Source organism: Bison bison, unplaced genomic scaffold (genome assembly GCF_000754665.1).
Source record: "Bison bison bison isolate TAMUID 2011002044 unplaced genomic scaffold, Bison_UMD1.0 scf7180017864471, whole genome shotgun sequence".
NCBI lineage: Eukaryota > Metazoa > Chordata > Mammalia > Artiodactyla > Bovidae > Bison > Bison bison.
The window spans coordinates 14,091,381-14,113,981 of record NW_011495032.1 but is presented as its reverse complement, the minus strand read 5'-3'; the positions used below and the strand labels follow the sequence as shown (position 1 = coordinate 14,113,981).

General features: G+C 38.5%; 1 protein-coding gene across 5 annotated transcripts in view; it reads right to left on the bottom strand.

Annotated features, from left to right (window-relative positions):
- Nucleotides 1–22,601, bottom strand: part of MYO1B (myosin IB) — a 199,730-nt gene that overhangs the window by 25,847 nt on the left and 151,282 nt on the right. For all 5 annotated transcript variants that reach the window (XM_010860845.1, XM_010860844.1, XM_010860847.1 and 2 more), the window contains exons 14-20: nucleotides 14,035–14,139; nucleotides 11,969–12,031; nucleotides 8,494–8,694; nucleotides 6,888–7,114; nucleotides 4,217–4,417; nucleotides 1,651–1,744; nucleotides 756–905 (exon numbers count right to left, since the gene is read on the bottom strand). In XM_010860845.1, coding sequence (XP_010859147.1) covers nucleotides 756–905; nucleotides 1,651–1,744; nucleotides 4,217–4,417; nucleotides 6,888–7,114; nucleotides 8,494–8,694; nucleotides 11,969–12,031; nucleotides 14,035–14,139 — 1,041 coding nt within the window. The remainder of the gene's footprint in view (nucleotides 1–755; nucleotides 906–1,650; nucleotides 1,745–4,216; nucleotides 4,418–6,887; nucleotides 7,115–8,493; nucleotides 8,695–11,968; nucleotides 12,032–14,034; nucleotides 14,140–22,601) is intronic.

Below are 22,601 nucleotides of genomic sequence, written 5' to 3'. Positions count from 1 at the left end.
ATTTGATTGCAATTTTAATTCACTCTCCAACCCACTCTCCAGTGAAAAAGCAGAGAATGAAAATACACTTGGCAGCAGCGCCCTTATCATTAAAATTCATTTTGTGAGAACACAATGCCAAGTTCAACCTAGCCTAGAGGCAAACCTTCAGGTTTCCCTCAAACCTGTTATGCCGCCAATGAAACATCTATAATTGAGTGAGAAAGAAAATTCCCCAAAGAAATTCCATATCAATTAAATAAATATACTTTATTTTCGCACCTTTTCCCAAAGGGCCTGATATCTGAGGACTAAAGGAAATCCAAACCTTTACCCAAACCCAGAATTCTACTAAAATGTGGCACTAGCTTTCTGGAATTAAAACCATTTTCAGAGCTCCTACAATAAATGGAGGACAGCCAATTATTTGGGAAAACTGACCCTACCCTACTCAAATGGTTAAATAACATTATCTCTTCCAATCTGAAAACCAAATTCAAGATGTAGACCTCCACTACATGTATCTCCATCAGTGGAAAACAGTGGGATGAACTCAACTGGAGCTCTGACTTGTCCTGGACTCAAACCCCATCTCAGCCATCTAGTAGCTGTTACTTAGTTTTCTCATCTTTAAAAAACGGGACCAGAAGAAGACCCATTTCACCAGGTCATTGGGAAGATCAAGTATGTAAAAAGTTACTTTCATAGTTAAGTACAGAACAAACATTTGCAAAAAAGTACCATGATTATACCTCAAAAACGTCATGAGCTCTTACCGCGTATCTCCTGAACCAGGCAGCAATCACAATTTGGCTTTTTCTCATCAGCAGGAAATGTGTGCGACATTTCCACCCCCGATAAATCTTCTGAATGAGAGTGGCCAGGTCCTCAAGCCGTTGCTTCCTCAGGTCTTCTAATTTGAATAACTAATAAAATAACAGATGGAGAAAACTATTTGGATGAATTCATGCAAGATACACAATTTAGGGTACAGTGTTTTACAAATGTTTTACAAAGTGTTTTACAAATGTTTTACAAAGTGTTTTTACAGTGTTTTACAAAGTGTTTATGACAAATCACATAAGGGCTGGACTGAGCTCTAGATGTGCCTTCACACTATCAATGAGAATGAAATTGTTAACAGAAGGGGGGTGACTTCAAACGATTGCTTAGGTTTCTCTCAAACAATTTAAATACTTTTGTATTTCACCATATTTCCAATAAACCTCTATGTTCATTATATTTCATGCTAGTCTCTTCAGTTATAAAAATGCTCAATCAGATTTTTTTAATAAGTAGAATTTTAAGTGTTCTTAAAAATTTTTTTTAATTTGGGTGACTTCATGTAGAGTTGTCTTTCCTGAAATTACTGTATAATTCAGACATTACATATACAGACTGGATTAACCTCCAATTTTTATGAATGAGGGAGGTTTTACTGTAATATCAGTTTCTTTGATTTTTTAAATATTACACCATCTATCAGCTCAAAAATTTTGATGTTTCATAAAACATGTGTTCTTCCACTACCCTTTATTAAGCCATCCACTTGGATATTTGTAGAAAAACAAAAATGTGACATTCTTGGTAGCATCTTGGGTAACACTATAAAGTTAAACATCCTTTAAGAACTTGCTTACATGATTATAACACAAATGCAAAATTACATACTGTTCTTGGGTTTCTAATGAATATCTTTGATCTACCAAAGGAGTATTCTTCCACAGGGATCTCCAATTCATTAAACAAAACTTCCACACCAGCTCTATAAAGATAAATAAAAGCAACACATGTTCTGAGTTATAAAAATAGGTTATCTTATCTTAAACCATGATATTAGGTTCTCAGATCAGATCAGTCGCTCAGTCGTGTCCGACTCTCTGTGACCCCATGAATCGCAGCACGCCAGGCCTCCCTGTCCATCACCAACTCCTGGAGTTCACTCAGACTCATGTCCATTGAGTCAGTGATGCCATCCAGCCATCTCATCCTCTGTCGTCCCCTTCTCCTCTTGCCCCCAATCCCTCCCAGCATCAGAGTCTTTTCCAATGAGTCAACTTTTCGCTTGACGTGGCCAAAGTACTGGAGTTTCAGCTTTAGCATCATTCCTTCCAAAGAAATCCCAGGGCTGATCTCCTTTAGAACGGACTGGTTGGATCTATTTCTAAGTATAACTGTTCTTTCACTAAGCATCCTTTCATCAGAGAATTCCCAGATTGAATTCCACAAATTTAACCAAATCCAGGGGTAAATGCTAAAAAAGCATTTTGGGTTCAAACTACATATTCTAAGAAAATATGCTATTAAAGCCAATTTCTTGATTTCATTAGCTGCTGCTGCTAAGTCACGTCAGTTGTGTCCGACTCTGTGTGACCCCATAGATGGCAGCCCACCAGGCTCCTCCGTCCATGGGATTTTCCAGGTGAGGTGCTCAAATAAACTCATAACAATGGATCAACCAGGGCCAAAAGAGTATGCAAGAAATTACATCTATTTTGAATCCTCTTAGTTAACCCCTGTAAACATTTTTAAGCACTGCTCCTACTACTCAGATTGTAGACAGGGACCAAGAGTGCTAAGTGCCAGGCAATGGAATGCAAAAGAACACAGGCCTTACGGGGCAGAAGCAAGGGCCTGGACTCGGCTCTAACCCCTTCATCCTAGAGCCTGGATTTAAAGTCAGTCTTTAGCCCTAAACTCTGCCCCACCAACCTGTGGACTGGATACCAGGCAGGGAGGAATACTTGTTCTGTGTATTATAGTAGACAATGACCATAATACCCTGGAAATTAGCAGTAGGAAATGACATAGCACCCAAACCCTAATTACTTGGGCACTGAATTATGCATCAGAGACCACACCGTAAGTCTGGAATTTCTTGCAATACGAGGTGAGCATGTAATTCTACTGATGCTCCTGTGACAGGTCAGGTGCACTGACAATGTGGAGGCACAACCAGTGCAGTGAAAGAAAATCCCATCAAACAGCACACTGGCCCTGCTGTAGTAGTTGGGAAAGCTTCTATGGCCTGCAGAAGAGTAACTTCTGACTCTGGTGAAGCAGAAGAAAGGCCTTTGCACAGACAAGGCCTGGATTCTCTCCTGCAGCAGCCCCCCACCAGCACACAAGCTCTCTCTGCTTGGGTCTGCAGTGGTCCAGTGCTCTGCTAGGACTTGATGGATGAATGCAATGTAGGGCGGATGAGCTGAAAAGCCACATGGCCCTGAGTTCTGCCATATTCTCCAATCCAGTTTTACTTGCAATAACACTGACACTGTGAACTCTCCTGTGTTCAGGTACAGAACACAGAATCAGATCAGATCAGATCAGTCGCTGAGTCGTGTCTGACTCCTTGCAACCCCATGAATCGCAGCACGCCAGGCCTCCCTGTCCATCACGGACTCCCAGAGTTCACTCAGACTCATGTCCATCGAGTCAGTGATGCCATCCAGCCATCTCATCCTCTGTCGTCCCCTTCTCCTCTTGCCCCCAATCCCTCCCAGCTTCAGAGTCTTTTCCAATGAGTCAACTCTACAGAATAGATAGATATAAAGTGAAGTGAAAGTCGCTCACTCAGTCATGTCCGACTCTTTGCAATCCCATAGGCTATACAGTCCATGGAATTCTCCAGGCCAGAATACTGGAGTGGGTAGCTAGCTTTTCCCTTCTCCAGGGGATCTTCCCAACCCAGGGATCATACCCAGGTCTCCCACATTGCAGGCGGATTCTTTACCAGCTGAGCCACAAAGGAAGTCACAAGAGAACAGATATGACTGCTCCTATATCCATTTCTTAATTGGTACAGACTTGGGCAAAGAATTCGATCCCCACTCCCTACTCACTCTCTCTGGGGTTAATTCTCCAGAAAAAAAAATGAAAAGCTGAAAGCAGTGATACAAGACGCCTCTAACTCTACCCTGCTATGATTCTACACAAATACAATTATCAATCACAAATTTCCCTCCTGCTAACTCACCACAGCATATCTTAGAAGTTCTATTGACATACAAATTCCAAAGGTAGATTTGATAAGCCCTGTTTTAACCTTGAAGACCAAGCGCTCTAGAATTAATAAAAATTGACACAAAATGGTATCTTGACAGACGACGGTCCAAACCAGAAGTTACATACAACTTTTCATAGGATTCTGTTTTGCCTGAATAGCACGTGAAGAAAACAACATGGTATTTGTATGTTTTAAAACTTCATCATTAAATGTGATTAATGAATGTCTCACCTTGCTGGTCCTTTCCAGTGAGGCCATGTTTGTTTACAAAGCATTTTGTATCTTTCTAGGCAAGGTTCATAGGCCTGCCTGAAGGCGTAGCCTGCCCTTCTCACGCGGACATTCTCCAAAAGACCCAGATACCTGACCTGATGACACACTAGACCCTCGTTGAAGATGTGTGCTGCTTTTTTATCGTTCGGTTTGATACACCTGAAAGAATACACAAATTTTAGTTTTTAAACTCTGTCTCTTACAGATTGATCTGTCCATGTTTTACAAAGTATCACATAGAGTTATTTCACAGTCACATATTACTTATCATTCTTGGAAACCTCATCATTTCCTTTGAAATTATTCCAGATCATTTTATAAAAACATTAAGATAAATACACTGCAGACTCAGCAAAAAAAAAAGAATAAACTCTTATGTACAATAACATGGATAAATATCACTGACATTCTGTTGAATGTAAGAAGTTTGATGTATAAGAGTGCATATTCTATGATTCCATTTATACTAAGTTCTAGAGAAACTATTCCTAGTGAGAACTCGGCAGTGTTTTACCTCTGGGGAGAGGAAGGCATGAAGATGGACAAGGAAGGGGCACAAGGGAATCTTCTGGGTTGATGGAAATGTTTTATATCTTGGTCAGGATGGGGCTACATGGGCATAGAAATATGTAAAAATTCAACAGCCTCCACAGTTAAGCTTCATATATTAGATTGTGTATATGTATATTACATACCTCAATCAAACAGTTAAAAACACTGCTGTCTCACTAAATCCCTATTATCTCCCTCCTTTTAAACAGAGCACTTTGCTGCCCAAGGAAAGACTAGATTTCCCAGCTTCCTTTGTAGGTAAGTGTGGCCATGTGACCAAAATTCTAGCCAGAGCAGAAATCATGTTTGCTACTTCTGATGTGTCGTTAAAAGGAACTTGGTTCTCCCTTTGCTCTTCTGCTAACTGCTGGTTGGCATGTTGACATGGTAGAGAGCTATCTCTGACTATATACATAAAAGGAGATATCCTGGAAATGGCAGAGCCTCAACACAGAAGACATTGCTCTGTTAGCCTTGAAGTCCATACACTTAGAAGTTACATAAGAAATAAATGTTAATCTTGTTTAGGCCCCTATTATTTCTGGATCTTGCTGGAGCAATTAATATACTGTTAAACATTTATGGTTATATCTGCCTCACCATAACTGTCAAATAAAATCCACATGCATATACAATATATGAACAACTAAATCTTACATAGTTTGACCCTGGTGTTTTCTATGATTTTCCTTTTTACATTTATAAAAATAATGCTTACTTTTTGGTTTAAGAACAAACAGATCAATGGAACAAACTAGTGAGTTTAGATCTAGATGTCTACACATATATTCAACTGATTTTCGACAAAGGCATCAGGGCAAATGAGTGAAAAATAGAGGTTTGTTTGTTTTTCTTTTCATTACACAGTGCCAAAACAAGATACCTGTCTGGGGAAAATAGAGCTTAAAATGAATCTGAAACTGAGTCTAAAGATAAAGATATATATATATATACACTTAAAATGATATATTCACAATGTTGGAGTTTATTAACTAAGAATTCTTAGAGTCCCATTAAAACCACTGAAAGACAAGGAGAAGAAAGGAATTTTCTGGGGGTGATGGAACATTCCATGTCTTGATCTGAGTAGTTGTTACCAAAGTGTATTCAGTGGTGAAAAACCAATGGAGCCATTTACCTAGGATCTGTGCATATCACTCTATACAAATTTTACCTCAATTAACAGAATCTTAAGGTTTAAAAAAAAGTTGACTCAAATGAGAATAACAAAACACTGATCGCACAAAGTTTCTTGGTTCATTTTTTTGGAAACTAGGATCCTTACCTAATATATGTTCTAACCTGTTTGCAACCAAACCAGGGGATGCTATTTACATTTGCTATGAACACAAATATTAGGGCAACAAGCCAAACACGAAAATATTCTTCATGCTAACTTCCTCATAACTGAATTTTCAAAGACAACAGGAGAAAGTATGTGTGGGCATGCATGTGCCACATGAAACCTGACCTGCTAGACAAACCCTCTATCACCTAGTTCATCAAGTACACACATAGCCAACTCTAATACTAATCGGCCTGTACTGAATGTTGAAATCTATGATGACTTAGAAGCAAAAAAAGAAACCAGATTTTTTAAAAGGGGTTCTTGTCTTGTTTTGAAAAAATTTCGATTGTTTCAGAAATCATTACTTGAGGCATATGCTTCCTCACACAAGACCTGCAACTCAGGTGTCAATGGGCCAAGTCAATGTTACAAGAATCCACAATGAATCCAACAGAAGAGTTTATGCAAAACCTTATCAGAAATAAATTTATATTTTGTTTCTTGTCTTTAAAAAAAAACAGAAAGTTGCAAACTCCTGTATGCCAACAACCCAATTAAGTATCTATTCCCATCCCCCGCCACACTTCTTCTTTCCTTTTTAAAATTCCTTATTTTGGGGGCACTGGAGTATTTTTCAAACACACCCAAGACACCATATGATTTGAACTGTAAGTACTTTAGTTACCCCTTTGCTTGGGCTATACTCAGATTTAAGCAAACAGGAAAATGATCCTCCTTGTGAATGCCTTCATAGTTGAATGGCCAAAGAATTTTATGTGCCAGAAATACCTAATGTAGTTTGGATTCTTGGTCTGTAGATTTTTCATCAGAGTGGCTACGGATGCTTTGAACTGTGAGCCGGCTGTAGGAGGCCTTTTCAGGTTGATCTTGGCAGGGTTTCCTTCGGGAAACAAAGATTTGATGAGGGCGTGTCCGGCCTTCCACATGGCTTGGGACAGGTCCCGATAGAGAAGGTCATTGTTCTTGTCCACAAATCCTTCCACTTGGTACAGCACCTATGAGCAGCACATGGGACTCAGTAGCTGATACGCTGCACACCAGAACATCAAACAGCTGTTAAAAATATCCTGAGACTATCTATACTGCAGCCTCTTCTTTCTCCATCAAAAAACCCTCAACACGTTAGTCACACTCTAATACCAAATTAGCCTCCAAGTTTAAATTCCATCTGTCTAAATCACAGAGGAGTTCAAAATAAATTCTATTACCCTTCAGGATTTGCAAGAATAAACTTCAAAAATGTTATCATAACATTTTCAAAGGATTTTAGGGTTTTTTGGGTATTCAATCATATTTTTGAGGTTTTACTTATATTTTTTAGTTTACATACGCCAATTCAAGTGTGTTTAAAAGGAGATAGGGGAAAACAGAGATAACGTTGACATTTTTATAGACATCCTACACCAGCAGGGAAATTGACCAGAGAAGTATTTTTTAATAACATGGGCTAGTGAAAAAAAAATGAAGTACCAAGTTCCAACATTTTGAAATTAAAGGTAATTTAGATACTATATACTTCATATTTGGGATTCCCTGGTGGCTCAGTGGTAGAGAATCTGCCTGCCAATGCAGGAGACTCTAGTTCGATCCCTGGGTCAGGAAGATCTCCTGGAGAAGGAAATGGCAACCCACTCCAGTATTCTTGCCTGGAAAATTCCATGGACAGAGGAGGCTGGTGGACTACAATCCATGAGGTCACAAAAGAGTCGGACCATGACTTAGCAACTAAACAACAACAAAACAACTTCATATTTACTAAATACAACATCAGATTTTGTTTCTCCTCTGACGTTTGCAAGCTTATTTATAATTACTGTAGGGACTTCCCTAGCAGTCCAGTGGTTAAGACTCTGCCTTCCGATGTTGGGGATGTGGGTTAGCCCCCTGGTTAGGGAGCCAAGATCCCATATGCCTTGCAGCCAAAAACCCAAAACATAAAGCAGAAGCAGTACTACAACAAATTCAATAACGACTTTAAAAATGGTCCACATCAAAAAAATAAATAAAATGGAAAAAATTAAAACCTTACTATATGTCTTTAGTGACTGCTCATTTTTACTGGCGAATTTTTTATGTGTCAATAGATCTTTTTTATAGGCTAGCTCTCAGCCTAAAAATAATAAAATTTATTTTTTAATATATACTTGAACTCTTTGATTAGGTCCACTGGCTTTCCTTTCAGATCTCAGTACTAGTAAGATTTTTCTCAATATGATCCAGATTCTATGCCCACTAAACATTCGTGGATTCTACAACCCCTCAGCAGCTCCATTTATCCTCCAGAGCTGGCGCTGGTCAGAATGCCTTCTCTGAGGCAAGGTGTCTGCCCTCCAAGGAGTAACTGTGACCTCCCCGGGGTCCCAGGCTCCCACACCTTGCCAGCATAGTGCTGGATCCTGAAGCAGCTGTGAGGAAGGGACGTGTCATTGAGGAACCGGGAGCACTTGCTCATCCTGCTCTCAAAATGCTGGTGGGTAGCGCAGACTTGGTTCAGCTTTTCCAAGAAGGTCTCATCCGTGACCGTGCCCGGCCTAAGGCATTCTTCATCCAGCATGGCTAGGATCCCGTTTGTGTTCTAGGAGAAAGGAAATAAAAAGGTTTCCTTCCTTCCTCACCGTATTGTTTTCATAATTATTCCTAATTATGCTGTTAAACATAGTCAACTTAGTCACAAGAAAAATTTTTTTGTTACAACAAAAAGTGGAGAATCAAAACAAATAACAAAGAGAAACACAGGAATCAACCCCTTCCAGGGTGTCCCAGGTGTGTTGGAGGAGGGGGCAGGAGTGTCTTTATGAGGTTCTCCCCACTTCCCCCCATCCATGGTGCCTCCCCCACAGAACAGGATGTAGGAGTTACCTCAGCCACCTCAGCAGGCTGATGACTGAAACTTATGTAGTTTAGAAAAAGGCAACTTATACCGCAAAAACCAAAAAACAAATCTGAAAGTCAGGAACTAGTCTGACACTACTATCTGTATAACATGTGGTCATAAATCACAAAGCACTGTCTTCTAAGGCCATTATTGGATTCATAGCTTGAGAAGGAAATTGGTTTCAGATGTTTCCAAATTGCTCACGTGTTCAAAATAGTTTATTTTACTGGGAAAAAAAGTGATGTGACTGGGATGCTGCTTTTAATGATCAATGCAATCAAGCTATGTTTCAAGAATCATCTGTTTAGAATAAAATTCTCTTTCCATATTAAATTTCGAAATGGATGTTAAACATGAGTTGAGAATTTGTTTGCTGAGTATTCAGACCCTGTGATCATATTTATCCCAAGAGCTGTCAGCCCAACTAAACCCAATAAAAAAATCAGGAAACTTCTACTTTGCTAAATAAAGGCTGTTGTTCCTTTGATTGCCTCTACAGGCCCACACGTCTCCATTCCATGGAGAACAATCTACTGACCATTAGCCCCACCCACTTCCGCTAGGGCAAAGTCTCATGGCTCTCCTCTTCTCTTTACAAGGCCGTGACATCCTCTGACCAGCACTTAAACACTTCACACACAAAATCTGGGGGAAGTGTGGACTCTCAGGCATCAAGTGTGTTCATAACATCCCCAGAATAAACATTATTGTTAGGTGTTGCTGAAAGGAAACATTTCCTTTATGTATCCAGGATCCTACATGGACATGAGTTTCTTTAATCACATATGCAAGGGGATTTGGGGCTGAGATAATTTAGCTATATTAGGTGTATTACCACTGTTCCTTCCCCCACCCCCCTTCTTAAAGGGAAATAATTAAGTGCAATGTTACATTTATGAAGAAAGAAGTGTTAGTCACAACTTCTGAAAGTTAAAATTCCCTCAGCAAATTACTTCGGTCACAAAACTTACCAGAAAAACTTTTCAGGAAATCGATTGATTTTCTAAATTTTAGACTACAGTTTTAAATTGCTTAGGTGGAATATTAAGTGTTCACAATCCAAAACTGTCCAAATTTTTCAAAACAAGCCTTATTTTTTAATTGAAAAATAATAATGGCTCAGAATTTTTTTTTAATTCAATAGTCAAAGGTGCAGCTTTCAAGAATATTGTGAATACTGAAGGAAAATATATTGGCGAACTATATAATATTCAAAAACATCTTGTTGAAAATGAATAGCAAACGACCTGTTGGACATTTAGAGCCTGTGATTCTATTGCTGAAACAGCACTCATCTATGATGACACCTAAGTTTACACATTGCTTCAAATTACTTTGTTATCAAGGTCAGGATCCTAAGCTTTTATACACAAATGAGTCTTCCCACAATCAATTCATTCATAATAAACTAAAAAATATGATGTAAACACAAAAATCTTAGATTTGGAAAGGTTACTAAAAATGATGCAGTAATTTTTCACACCTTAAGCCTCTAACATGCATAATTTGTAACCTGAAAAATCCCATGGCCCTCAGCCATCTGTGAAGTCACACACACTGTCCGTCACATCCTTAAGCAAGGCCGTGATCCATACCAGCCACCCCTGGGATCCTATGTCATTCAGCTCCCGAGATGGTGCCTTTATCTTCCTTTAATTTGAACTGCATGGAGTTTTTTTGTTTTTGTAAACTTTTTTCCAGTTTTACTGAGATATAACTGACATAATACTGTGAAAGTTTAAGGTGTACAACATGTTCATTGATCCACAACCATATTGCTAGTTACCTCCATCACATCACCTAATTACCATTTCTTTTTTTGTGGTGAGAACATTTAAGACCTACTTGCTTAACCACCAGTATATATAATACAGTGTTGTTAACTCTACCACCATGCTGTACATCAGAGCCCAGAACTCTCTCATCTTACAACTAGAAGTCTGTACACTTTGGCCTACATCTCCCTATTTCCCCCAAACGTTAGCCCTTGGCAATCACTATTCCTTTTATTCTGTTTTTTTTTTTTTTTTTTAACTTAGATTCTACATACAAGTGATATCATACAGTATTTGTCTTTCTCTGACTTCTTTCAGTTGCCCTCAAAGTCCATCTTTATTGTCACAAATGGCAGGATTTCCTTCTTTCTCAAGACTGAACAATATTCCATTGTATATGTACACCACATCTTCTTTAGCCATTCATCTGTGGACGGACCCTTAGGTGGTTTCCCGAATCTTGGCTATTGTGAATAAAGCTGCAGTGAATGTGGCAGCGAAGATACTTCTTTGAGATCCTGATTCTGGGTTTTTTTTTTTTTTTTTTTTTATATATATGCCCAGAAGTGAGATTGCTGGGTCACATAATAGTGCTATTTTTAATTTCTTGAGGAACTTCTATACTGTTTTCTTATCTTTTTTTTTTCTCTCTCTCTCTACACTGTTTTCTATAGCGGTTACATCAATTTACATTCCCACCATCGGTACATTACTATCTCACCACATCCTCACCAACAATCATCTTTTTGATAATAACCACTGAATAGTATGTTAAGAGGTCACTAGAATTTTAGGAACGGCATATTTTGATTTGGCAAACATCTTTTTTATTGAGTTTCCTATGATCAGGGCTCTTATTTCCAGGAGCGGTGGATTGGACCTGGGATCCCAGCACATAAGATAGAACGGTGTACCTAAGGGCATAGCATCTGAGTGTCAAGACCGGGCTCTGTGATACGGCAACAGGATGAGCATGGGGGAATACTGGCTAAGTATCAAAATGTCTAGCTCTCTATGTATGTATTTAAGAACTGTGTGTAATTTCTTAAGCTTGTGACAAAAGTCTCCACAGAATTCTATTTCTCTAACATGTTCAAATACTGGAAATACTAAAGCTTAACATTGAAGGCAGTCAGATCATTTGTAACTAGTGAATTATACTACCAAGAACTTGTTAGAAAACTGTACTTAATACTCACATTTTCTATTAGGTCACAAATGATAGCATTATTGAAGTACTCAATGTGAGTCCATTCTATGTCCTGAAAAAGAAAGAACATAATCAAATCCCATATAATGATGCTACAACACTACTATCTATAATACAAGACTTTGCCCATCTTACTATCTTCCACTTCCTCTCTGAAAATTTCCTTTATAAAAGTCAGGGTGGCAAATGTCATTTTCTGGTCCCCAAAACTCTGGTAATGCAGCAGTCTAGCACAGACACAATTTGATTGAAATACATGCCCTTGACCTGGGCTGAGATGGCCTCCCCTTCCAGACTCCCATCTGTGGCAATTTCCCATGCACTTCGCTGGCTCTGGGCCATTTACTCACCAGGCCCTCGGGTCAATATTACTTTGTATATATTTACAATGTTTATAAGGAAATAAGTCAGAACTTGAACCCAAGAAACTAAGGCCTAGATTTTTCTGTTCTTAATTTGTAATCACAAGGAAGAAATTCATTTTAGAGTCAACCCCATGTTTAGGGCCATTAACTATTTCAAATGTAAAAATAGAACACTGCTAAGAAAAGAATTTTCAACAGAAAGAAAAAATGAAAACCTAGGCACTGGTTCTAACACTAGCTACAAAGCCAAAGCTGGGAGGCCAAATGTAAACATTCTGTATCTGCTTACAGTCTGTCCGTAAGTGTAAACATTTATTTTTCCAGAAGGGGAAGAGAGCTAATTCATACTGTAAGCTAAGGATCTTCCTATATACTCTTAGAACTGGTTTAGACAATCTGTACAAACTGTTTTAAGTTACAGATCAAAGTTTGGGTATTCACTTTAGGATGAGAAGACAGGAAGAGAATAAATCTGGCTTTTAGGATGTTTATGTTAAAAAAGGTGTCATTCAAGTATAAAATGTTTCTAAAGCATGATAATAATTCCAAATGGTAAATGAAATATTTATGATTTAGTTTTTGAGTAGATGAGTTATTTTACTAAGTCACTGGGGATAATATTCCCATTAGAAAAGTCTATACTGAGAGGCCATAAAAAGAAGATTCTGTGTCTTTAATGACTTAAAATGACACTATAGAAAAATGAAGAAAAATAGGTAATATTGCTAAAATATTAAAGCAATAAATGAAATGGAAACAAAACATAATGCAATACAGATACAATAAAATTTCTCCTTTTGTCTAAAATAAATACATTTATACATAGAAAAATGTTGGCTATTTAAAAAAAATCAAAGGGTGAAAACCAAGTATCTGTTTTAAAATTAAGGATGAATGTACTCTGTAAATATGACTTGATTATTTTCCAACTACATCTAAATGAGATAATACATCCACAGCACTAGCATTAAGATCTGCTTTTATTAAAAAATGTTAGAAAATCAATGTTTTTAAAGAGTGAACAAAGTCTTAAAATATTTTCAAATTTATATACAAGACTTTTTAGGTGTACTGTTCTCTTCAGTTTGGGCAAATGCGTAGCGTCAGGTAACCACCACCACAACCAGCCTCCAAAATTCCCCCAAGCTGCCCCTCTGTAGTCACACACCTATCCTCTGGCCACTACTGACTATTATGTCTCTATCACTGGTGCCTCGACAGCTCTGACTTCTCTAGAATGACATACAAATAGGCTCATACATATGTAGCCTTTGAATCTGGCATTTTTCATTTAGCAAAATGCATCTGAGACTCCTTCACACTCTTGTGTGTATCACTTGTTTGTTCCTTCTCATTGCTGAGTATTAGGGCCTCGTACAGATGTACCACTGTTTTTCCGTTCAATCATCTCAGACTAGTTTCTTAACAGGGTACTATTTTACTTCACTGCACTGGAATCCCGTGAGACTCAAGTCCGTCAACTGATGTCCACTGAGCACCTACTATGTGCTGAGCACTGTCCTGCACCCACAGCAAAGAAGTTCCCAGTCAGCTCAGATGTCATAACAAACAGACTTTAAAAAGGTACTTGATACATCTGATTGTAAGGTCATGTCTGAATAGTCTTCTGAAACCAGAATTTGTATTATGAGTTAAAAAAGGAATACTTAAAAACTTTTTTCAACATTACCTCCCGTATATACTCCTCTTGCTCTTCTTTAAGAGTCAGCTCAATGAAGATTTGTTGCAGCTTTTCATTACAGTAATTGATAATGAACTGCTCAAAGCTGTTGTCCTATGTGGAGAAAAATGAAGACAGCCTTATAAAGCATGCCAGCAGCGCTCTCACGACAATGCAGCTCTAACATCTCACTCCACGAGAAACGTCACACACTCTTGCGGACCTAACCGCGGCCCAGCACACAGCTCCCGGACAGAGGCTGGCACACTGAAGGCACGCGAGGAATGATTCACAAGTCAAGTGAATGAATGAAGGATACACAAGTTATGCAGCTTATAGAGAATGAAGAATTTTAGTTGACAAATAAGCAGCCCACACATGGTAAAAATGAAAAGTAAATACATTCCCCCCAGAAGATCATCAAAGAAACAGTGAGATTCTTCATCTCGGTCATCCAAGTACTGTCTTCCATTCTCAGGTGAAACTCTGGAGCTCAAGAAATTCTTTCTGAAAGAGCTCTTACTCCCCGACCCAGGGTCATATCCCTCATTCTGACTCTTACATACCAGCACTTGTGAAAAATCATGTTATGTGTATATAAGCATGTACATGTGTATTCACACCTTTGATTAGTTTCATACTCATCTGTGTCACTGGATTTTACATTTCAAAAGGGTTGAGCACACATCTCTTGCTCACTAATGGAAGCCCATGCCTGCAGCAACTTGTACCTGAACAAGCACTCATCGTCCTGGATGAGTGAATAAATGAATGCAGGGCTCACAAAGTACAGACTTAAGGGAATCAGTACATCAAAATCATCTCCTAGCTACAAACCATCTCCTCTCAGAAGGGTCACACATGTATCACTTTTATGATTCTCAGCAGTTTCTTCTTCACAGCAGAGTTACTGCCTAGAAAGATCCATTCTTAAACCATTTCTGAACAATCTGCAACTCTTAATGTATTGCTTTACATACAGAGGGTACAAAATGCATGTCTGTTGGATGAAAACACCAAGAACCACACCATTCAGAAAGAAGCATCTCTGGGAAATAAAGTTTGTGATTTTCACTCTCTCGTCCTCTTTGCACAGAGAGGACACGGTGGCAGTGAGTGAGAGATGGTGGCCACACCGCTGACTCTTCTCCCACTGCAGTGGACAGTCCTGGCCTCGAGGCTAAGAGGGGCCGCCCGTAATGGCAGAACTGAAGCTCGCCACTCTCTGTGAACACTGAGCAGCTGCCTTCAAATCTCTCCAGAAATGATGAAATCAAAAGTCATAGGTTTTTGAAAGCTGATCTTTCAAAATCAAATTTAGTTCAACCAGGACAAATTGTAAAATGATACCTGGGAGGGAGCACCTAGAGGTTGGCTAAGGATCTCTAATCACTAGTAAAGTAATTAATCCTGGGAAATTTTAAACTCTAAACCATGAACTACACATAAAATATATTATCACTGATTAATCTTTCAGTGTTAAATGTTGAAGATAAAAGTTGTGGGTTTGTTTTTTTTTTTTTAATCCTGAAAGTTCTGACTTAAAAGGCACACAATTATCACCAGAACATTCAATCAATATAGTCCTGGACATGAAGGTCATTCCCCAGCACTCATTTTCATGTAAAGTTTTAAAAAACAAGTGCTCCAATTCTCAGAGCTTAATCAATTTGACTAGCAGCTGATGCTGGTCTGATATACCAATAGATGCCTTATTATAATCTGTACAATGCCATTTATGAGAAAACCTGGCTTTCCTAGTTTGGTAAAATATATCTGTATACTACCCCAAATTAACACTTGTACATAAAATTAAAATTTTAGTGATTTATAGGAGCAGATCTTTGTTTTTTTTTTTAATTTTTTTTTTTAATTCACGGAGTAAATCCTTTCTGTTTAATTTAACAGGTTTGTACCCACGGAGCTATTTAAACAAAATTATGCTAAATTTTCAAATGTTAACTAATGAGAAGAAGGGAGGGGAGAACCAACTGGTGTCCTTGACACAGTATGTGGCTGGGAGCAGCTGGAGGTATGCTTCCAGAACAGGACTATGAAATAAATACACACAAGCGAGTTAGGAACCAAGGCAAAGCTTCACAATCACAATACAACCTAAGGCATAAATCTGAGCTAAAGTAAATTTCCCCTTAATTTTTATAAGTTCTTGTATGGACTTTTTTGTAAGTTCTTCTATAATATACTTCATATCCACACACAGTTAATCAATGGCCATTTACTGCAAAAACTTCACACAGTTGGAGAAGCTATTAACACAGGCGCATGCAACAGACCAGCACTGCACACAGGTCATACTTACTGCATTCTGGTGCACAAAGGGACAGATTACACAAAATGCAGTCAGTTCTCAATTTGCAATGAACTTCTAAAAGTAAACACTGATGGACAGTTATTTATTGGTGCGTATGACAGATTTTATCATCCAGGCTATATTTCTGATTGGCACAAAACTTGAGATCAAGACATCTGTCCCATCAACTCAAAAGACAGGATCACAATACCTACCCTACATGTGGTATCTGAATTGGAGTTCTGCTAGGTGAGAGCTACTCAGAATAAAAACCGTTTGCCTGAAATAATATGTCATATATCCTGCTTGAAGTCCTAAGGCTTCAGAATGTGGTACTTCTAATGCTAAATTATCAGCAAAAATAAAATGTGTTTGACATATTCACTCAAAGACTTGGGGACAAATTTGGCAAGTCACCAAGAGAGTGAAAAGGTTCATTGAGATCCAGGGCGCCCCTCCCCTTTCCCCACCACAGCGACCCCTTCCTGTGGTACACGTGCTGTGTCCCCTTCAAATACAAACAAGAGGGATAGGAGAGTGTTCTGGAAACAGCCTAAGAACAAAAACTTGATTCTGACCTCAACCTGCTGCTTATAGACCAAAACCCCAAATCAACAGCACAGTCAATAAGACAGAAGCCAGCTTACTTCCTACAGAAACACCCCGCATTTTTCGCAAACCTACCTCACGTACCCCAAACATGCCATGAACTGTCAAAGAGTGATTCATTACTACTGAAAATGAAGGCAATCATATTTCCTGTGATTAATGTTTAGGTTGTTGACAGTGTCCCAAATTTTGGGGAAATGAGACTTCACAAATCATTAAATGTAAGTTGCAAAAATTTACAATTTGCAGAAAATTAAAGAACAGTCTGGTACTAGTTCATACAGGTGCAACTTGCACACACTCAGTTTTTTCATTTATATAAGCATTAAATATCACCAGGTTCTTCTGCTCCCCTTTATAAAAGCTAAACTGGGTCAAGGAACCATCACATGAATATGTAGGCGCCAAAGCAGCTTGGAATTTGGATGTTTTTTGGCTTGTCAAGAACTGCGGGTGGCCAGCAATCCCTGCGCCGGTTCTCTCTTGTACACGACAGTCCTGTGAATCAAAGTCTCCAAAGGAGGAAGCAGGCAGGAGCATGTTCTCATGAATGACTCACCTCCTCTCCCTCCAGTTTTCTATCCATGCTCCACGCATGGAATTTTTCTCCATTGTCTAAAGCACATTCATCCCTAAAGACTGAAGGATAACACTAAAACTCTTGGCACAAGAACATACTGAATTTTCCATTAGACAATCCCCTTAAATGAAGCTCAGAACCACCCTTACCCTTGTTGGACTGCTCTAGAAACACAAGTAAACAGCAAAGTGTCTGGGTTCTATACCAGTTCTACACTGTTTACAAAGTGTAGACTGGGGTAGTAAGCACTCATTGGATTTAGAGATATAAAATACACCAACATTTTAGAATCTAGGCCTTCTATTAAGAATTCTAGAGTTTGAGCCCAGCCTTTCAACATAAAAAAAAAAAAAAAAATTCATACTCCCAAAATTCATAGCCAGTTTTTACTCATGTCAACCATGAGCTTTCCACTTGTAGTGATTTTGAAAGATGAATCAAAAATATTGGCCTATTATCATATTTGTATATTCTCAGCAACAAAGAAGGCTAATGATGTCTTTTACTCTTTAAGACAGATATTTAAATCTTATACTCCTTATAAATAATAAACATTGAAAGGAAGATGTAAAATAAATGAGGTAGCTCCTTCAACTCCATCATTAGGATGGTGGGTGGGAAGGAGTCTGCAGATGAACTAACCCACCTGCCAATGCAGGAGACACAAGAGATATGGGTTCGATCCCTGAGTCAGGAAGATCCTCTGAAGAAGGGCATGGCAACCCACCCAGTATTCTTGCCTGGAGAATCCCACAGACAAAGGAGCCTAGGGGGGCTACAGTCCATAGTGTTGCAAAGAGTCAGACATGACTGAAGCAACTTAGCATGCAGAAAATGTATGAAACAGGGGAGCAGTTCTAATTCAAAAGATCATAACTTACTTCAGCAAAAGCACTATTAATTACATATTTAATCGATACTTCCCATAGCTCAACACTTTCATCTGAGGTCAAAGTTTGGATGTAACAGGTTGGGTGGGGGTTCCATACTTTAAATACAATGGAGTCTTTTGCATAACAAATGAAATAGCACTTTTATCTAAAAGTTCTAAAACTTTGTAACAACACTGTTTTAGGAATTGGGCTGTATTATTGCTTTAAAGTGTGCTGTTGGTCTTAGCAAAGGTTTACTCAGTGGAAAACCCCTGGGCAGTCCCCATTTATAATGCTCTTCCTACAGAAAAATACAATGCACTTAACAATCCATTTTTAAAAATCACAATGTCAATAAGTGGGGCCCAGATCAAGAGCCACTCCCCCCCCCCTGAAAATTAACTTTGTAAAAAAAAAAAAAAAAACAATCCTCAGAGTAAGAGAGAAACATTTAACATTAAAGATTCTCCTTTTCAAAAGACACTCACAAAACTGACTGACTGAAGCTATAGAAAACTTTCCTTTAAATATGTAACATTTTTCTTTCCAGTACCTACTCAAATATGAATATGGTCAATATTAGAAAAATAGCATCCCAGTTCTCTTAAATACTTTTTAAATATGCTTTGACTTAAAAAGTTATAGCGACAACAGACAAGCATATACATATTATGAACTATATTAATTCTCACCATTTTCATTCTAAAATCTACTTTCAATCATCTCCTTCCTCTTCAACTATAAGTTCTCCAGCATATAAAGGACAAAATTAAATACAAAAAGCTGGAACAAAAGATGTTCCCTGCAACTAGAATCAATCTTCTTTTAAAAAGTATTTTAGAAAACAAATCCTATAATCATTAGATGAACTTACCAGTTGGTCTCACACTGACATTTCCCCAGGTATTAGTTAGATTCTTTAATTTGAAACTATCATAGCACCTCGCCTATCACGGCCTTATGATATATGGCCACTTTCAATGAGGTTCTGAGATCAAGATGAGTAAGAATCCCTGATTGCAAATAACAGCATTTGGCCTGTGCAAAACTAGCTCAGTCACATGAGAGGTAAAATATTCAGTCACTGCTGTCCTGCTTTGGTCTACAGGACACTAACAAGAGTTCCCCAGTAAACCACCTGTCCACTCTATTAGATAAGTACTTAGAAAAGAACTGAATCAATTTAGATTGCCCAGCATTGTTCTGAATTCAGTTTCACTTTTTTTTTTTTTTTAAAGAATAGCATTTGCTACTTTATGGAGATGCTATAAATATTCCTCAGAAATCTAAGGGCATGTTTTCAGTTATAAGAATATCCAAGCTGAATTGTGAAGATTTGGAGTGTCTGGATTATAATTCTCTTCCTTTGCAAAACTGAATACATTCTACCAGGATGTATAGCTAGATTCTCCTCAATGAACTTTAATTCATTTCACCTTATTTTGGTATCAATGTTCCACTAATCTGTTTTCCAAACTAACATCAGATCACGTGTGGCCAGCAAGGCTGAGCCATTCACCCAGCTGAGACTGGAATGTTTTGCAGTCAAACGCATGTGTCATCATCCCATGGTTTAATGCATCAGTTTCCCTCTTCCGTTTAGAGACAGACCAAAGTAAATGAAAGGTTTCCACCAGCTCAGCTGAAAAACATTCTCATGGGAACTGTCAGTAGGGTCAAGAGGCAGAATTAGAAACATTTAAAAAAATTCCTTCTAGTCCTGTACAATTTTTAAAGTGATGCCCAGGGCTTTCCAAAAGGCAGGACCTTAATTCACTGAATAAAAAATAAAGAATTTTCTCTATATTCTATGAGTTTATTTTCACTTGAGTATAAAATATCACTGAAATTTTCATTTTTGCACTGATGCGGATTCTAATGCCTCTTCTTAGGTCATCCTCTGAGCCCCTGCACATGAGCTTATGATACTTTTACGTCCTCAATTATCTGGGTTCCTAGTGTTCAACCTGATAAGCTCTGACATTTCCACATGTTCCAATTTTGCTGAGAATCCAGAAAAATGTATAATAGGATCTGGGGTATTTGTGTGAATACATTAAAAGAAAAAAAACAAAAAACTTTCTAATTCTGAATCAAAAAGGAGGTAAATGTATCTTAAAAGAGCCCAACCAAATCCCTTCTCTGCCTTTGCCCCAAATAAGTTTATTTATAAAAGAACTAATGCACAGATTGTTAAAAATCAAGATGCCTGAAAGATTAACTGAGAAGGTTTAGACAGGAAAATGGAGAGAACAATTAACTATAATGAAAAACAAATCTTAATTCTCTCAAGAAATTGGCAGGGAGGGTCCCCATTTACTGATTTACGGCATGGAGAAGGAAAATTAACTTCTAAAGATTTTATGGACATCATAAGATTTGCTGTAGACATACGACTGGTTGGATCTGGTCTGTTTAAAAAGAGTAAAATATAACCGATTTGGTTTTAGGAACATTATATACACACAGATTAGGTTTAGGTTAAGATGAACTGTGGGTGAGGCAGGGCATCTAGTGCAGAGGTCAAATGGCAAGGACCCCATATACGCTTGGAATTTACACTGAAGATTCCTGTTTATAAGAGCAACCTTGATGGCACATTGGAATTACCTGGGAGCTTGAAAATACTGCTGCTTGGATCCCACACCCAAAAGTTCTGATCTATTGGTCTGGGATGCAGCCCGGATAGTTGAATTTTCCAAAGTTCCCCAGGTGAGTCCAACGTGTAGCTAAGTTTGAGAACTACTGAACTGGAGTCATGATAGAACATTGGGTTGCCTTCATCTTCCAGTAAGCTCTAATTAGCCGTGAGAACTTCAGAACTTTCTTCTGAAGAAAGGAAGGCATTTAGAAACATAATCCAGGCATTTTCAGAAAGTCCATAACTATAACAACGTTGAGAAAAATGGTGATAAAACTTGCAGAAGGAAAGCATGTTCGGAAAGGTAGGCTTGTAGAAAAACCTGAATTAACCATAAATGAAAAATATTCCTGGATTGCTAAAGGGTGTTCCAATCAGTGCTAAGTTACAGGAAGTTTCCACTTGGAACATCTAAATTCTGTTATGATTAGGTCTGCTTGTTTGTTGTTCGTTGGTTTAGTCACTAAATTGTGTCAGACTCTTTGTGTCCGCATGGATTGTAGCCCACCAGCCTCCTCTGTCCCACGTAATTCTCCAGGCAAGAATACTGGAGTGGGTTGCCATTTCCTTTAGCAAAGGATCTTCCTAACTGAGGAATCGAATCTGTGTCTCCTGCATTGGTAGGCAGATTCTTTACCACTGTGCCACCAGGGAAGCCAAATTAGGTCTATAATAAACACTTTAAAAAAGAAATCTAATTTCCTGATTAGAGCTTCCTACCAAAGAGAGGATGTGTCCTCAGCCAGCAACAGACTCTCCATCTTAGGACCAAGACCATAAGCTCCATGTAGGCAAGGAACATCTTTGCCTTGCTTACCACCAGCATTCTGGCTCATTGGAGGTACTGAATAAACCCTGGCGAAATGACTCCCTCACTTACACATGGTCAAACTGCTCATGAGGTTTAACTCAGGAGGACAGGGCACGGCAGGTCTCCCCAAGGCTAATTAGAGCTTACTGGAAGATGAAGCCAACCCAGTGTTCTATCGTGACTCCACTATCTTATTTAAAAAAAGGATCCATGTACTGTGACATGACACTAAACGCTCGCCCATTGACAAGGATCAATGAATTTTTTCTGCCAAAGCAAAAATAAAATTAATTTGATTTGAGAAATATCAATGAATAGAGTTTTTTTCTAACTTTCTAGTGAGATCTCCACTTTTGCCCTGCACATGAAACCATCTAAATGAAGATAAGCAATGTGCTAGGTAAGAAACCACTTTCCCTGCCAATGGTGAAGAATGACTTGACATTTAGTGCCCATCAAGTGACAGTAACCTGAGGTTTTGCTGGAAAGAAATTAATTTTAGCACCATGACTTCTGAGTCTACTCAGGCAATCCTTCTCATGCACAAATACCAAATTCTTCCTCTTACTAAGGGACCAGGAGCTCTCCTTTTCAGAGTCTGCTAAAAGGACACCAATATAAGCAAACACTGTGCTGAAGGGCAGTCTTCAAGGGCAGCAGGAAGCACAAAGGTCCCCTGCATTCTTTTACCAGCACACAGATGAACCCTGGGAAGGCGCCCTACAATGCCCAGGAGCTTAGCATGATGACAA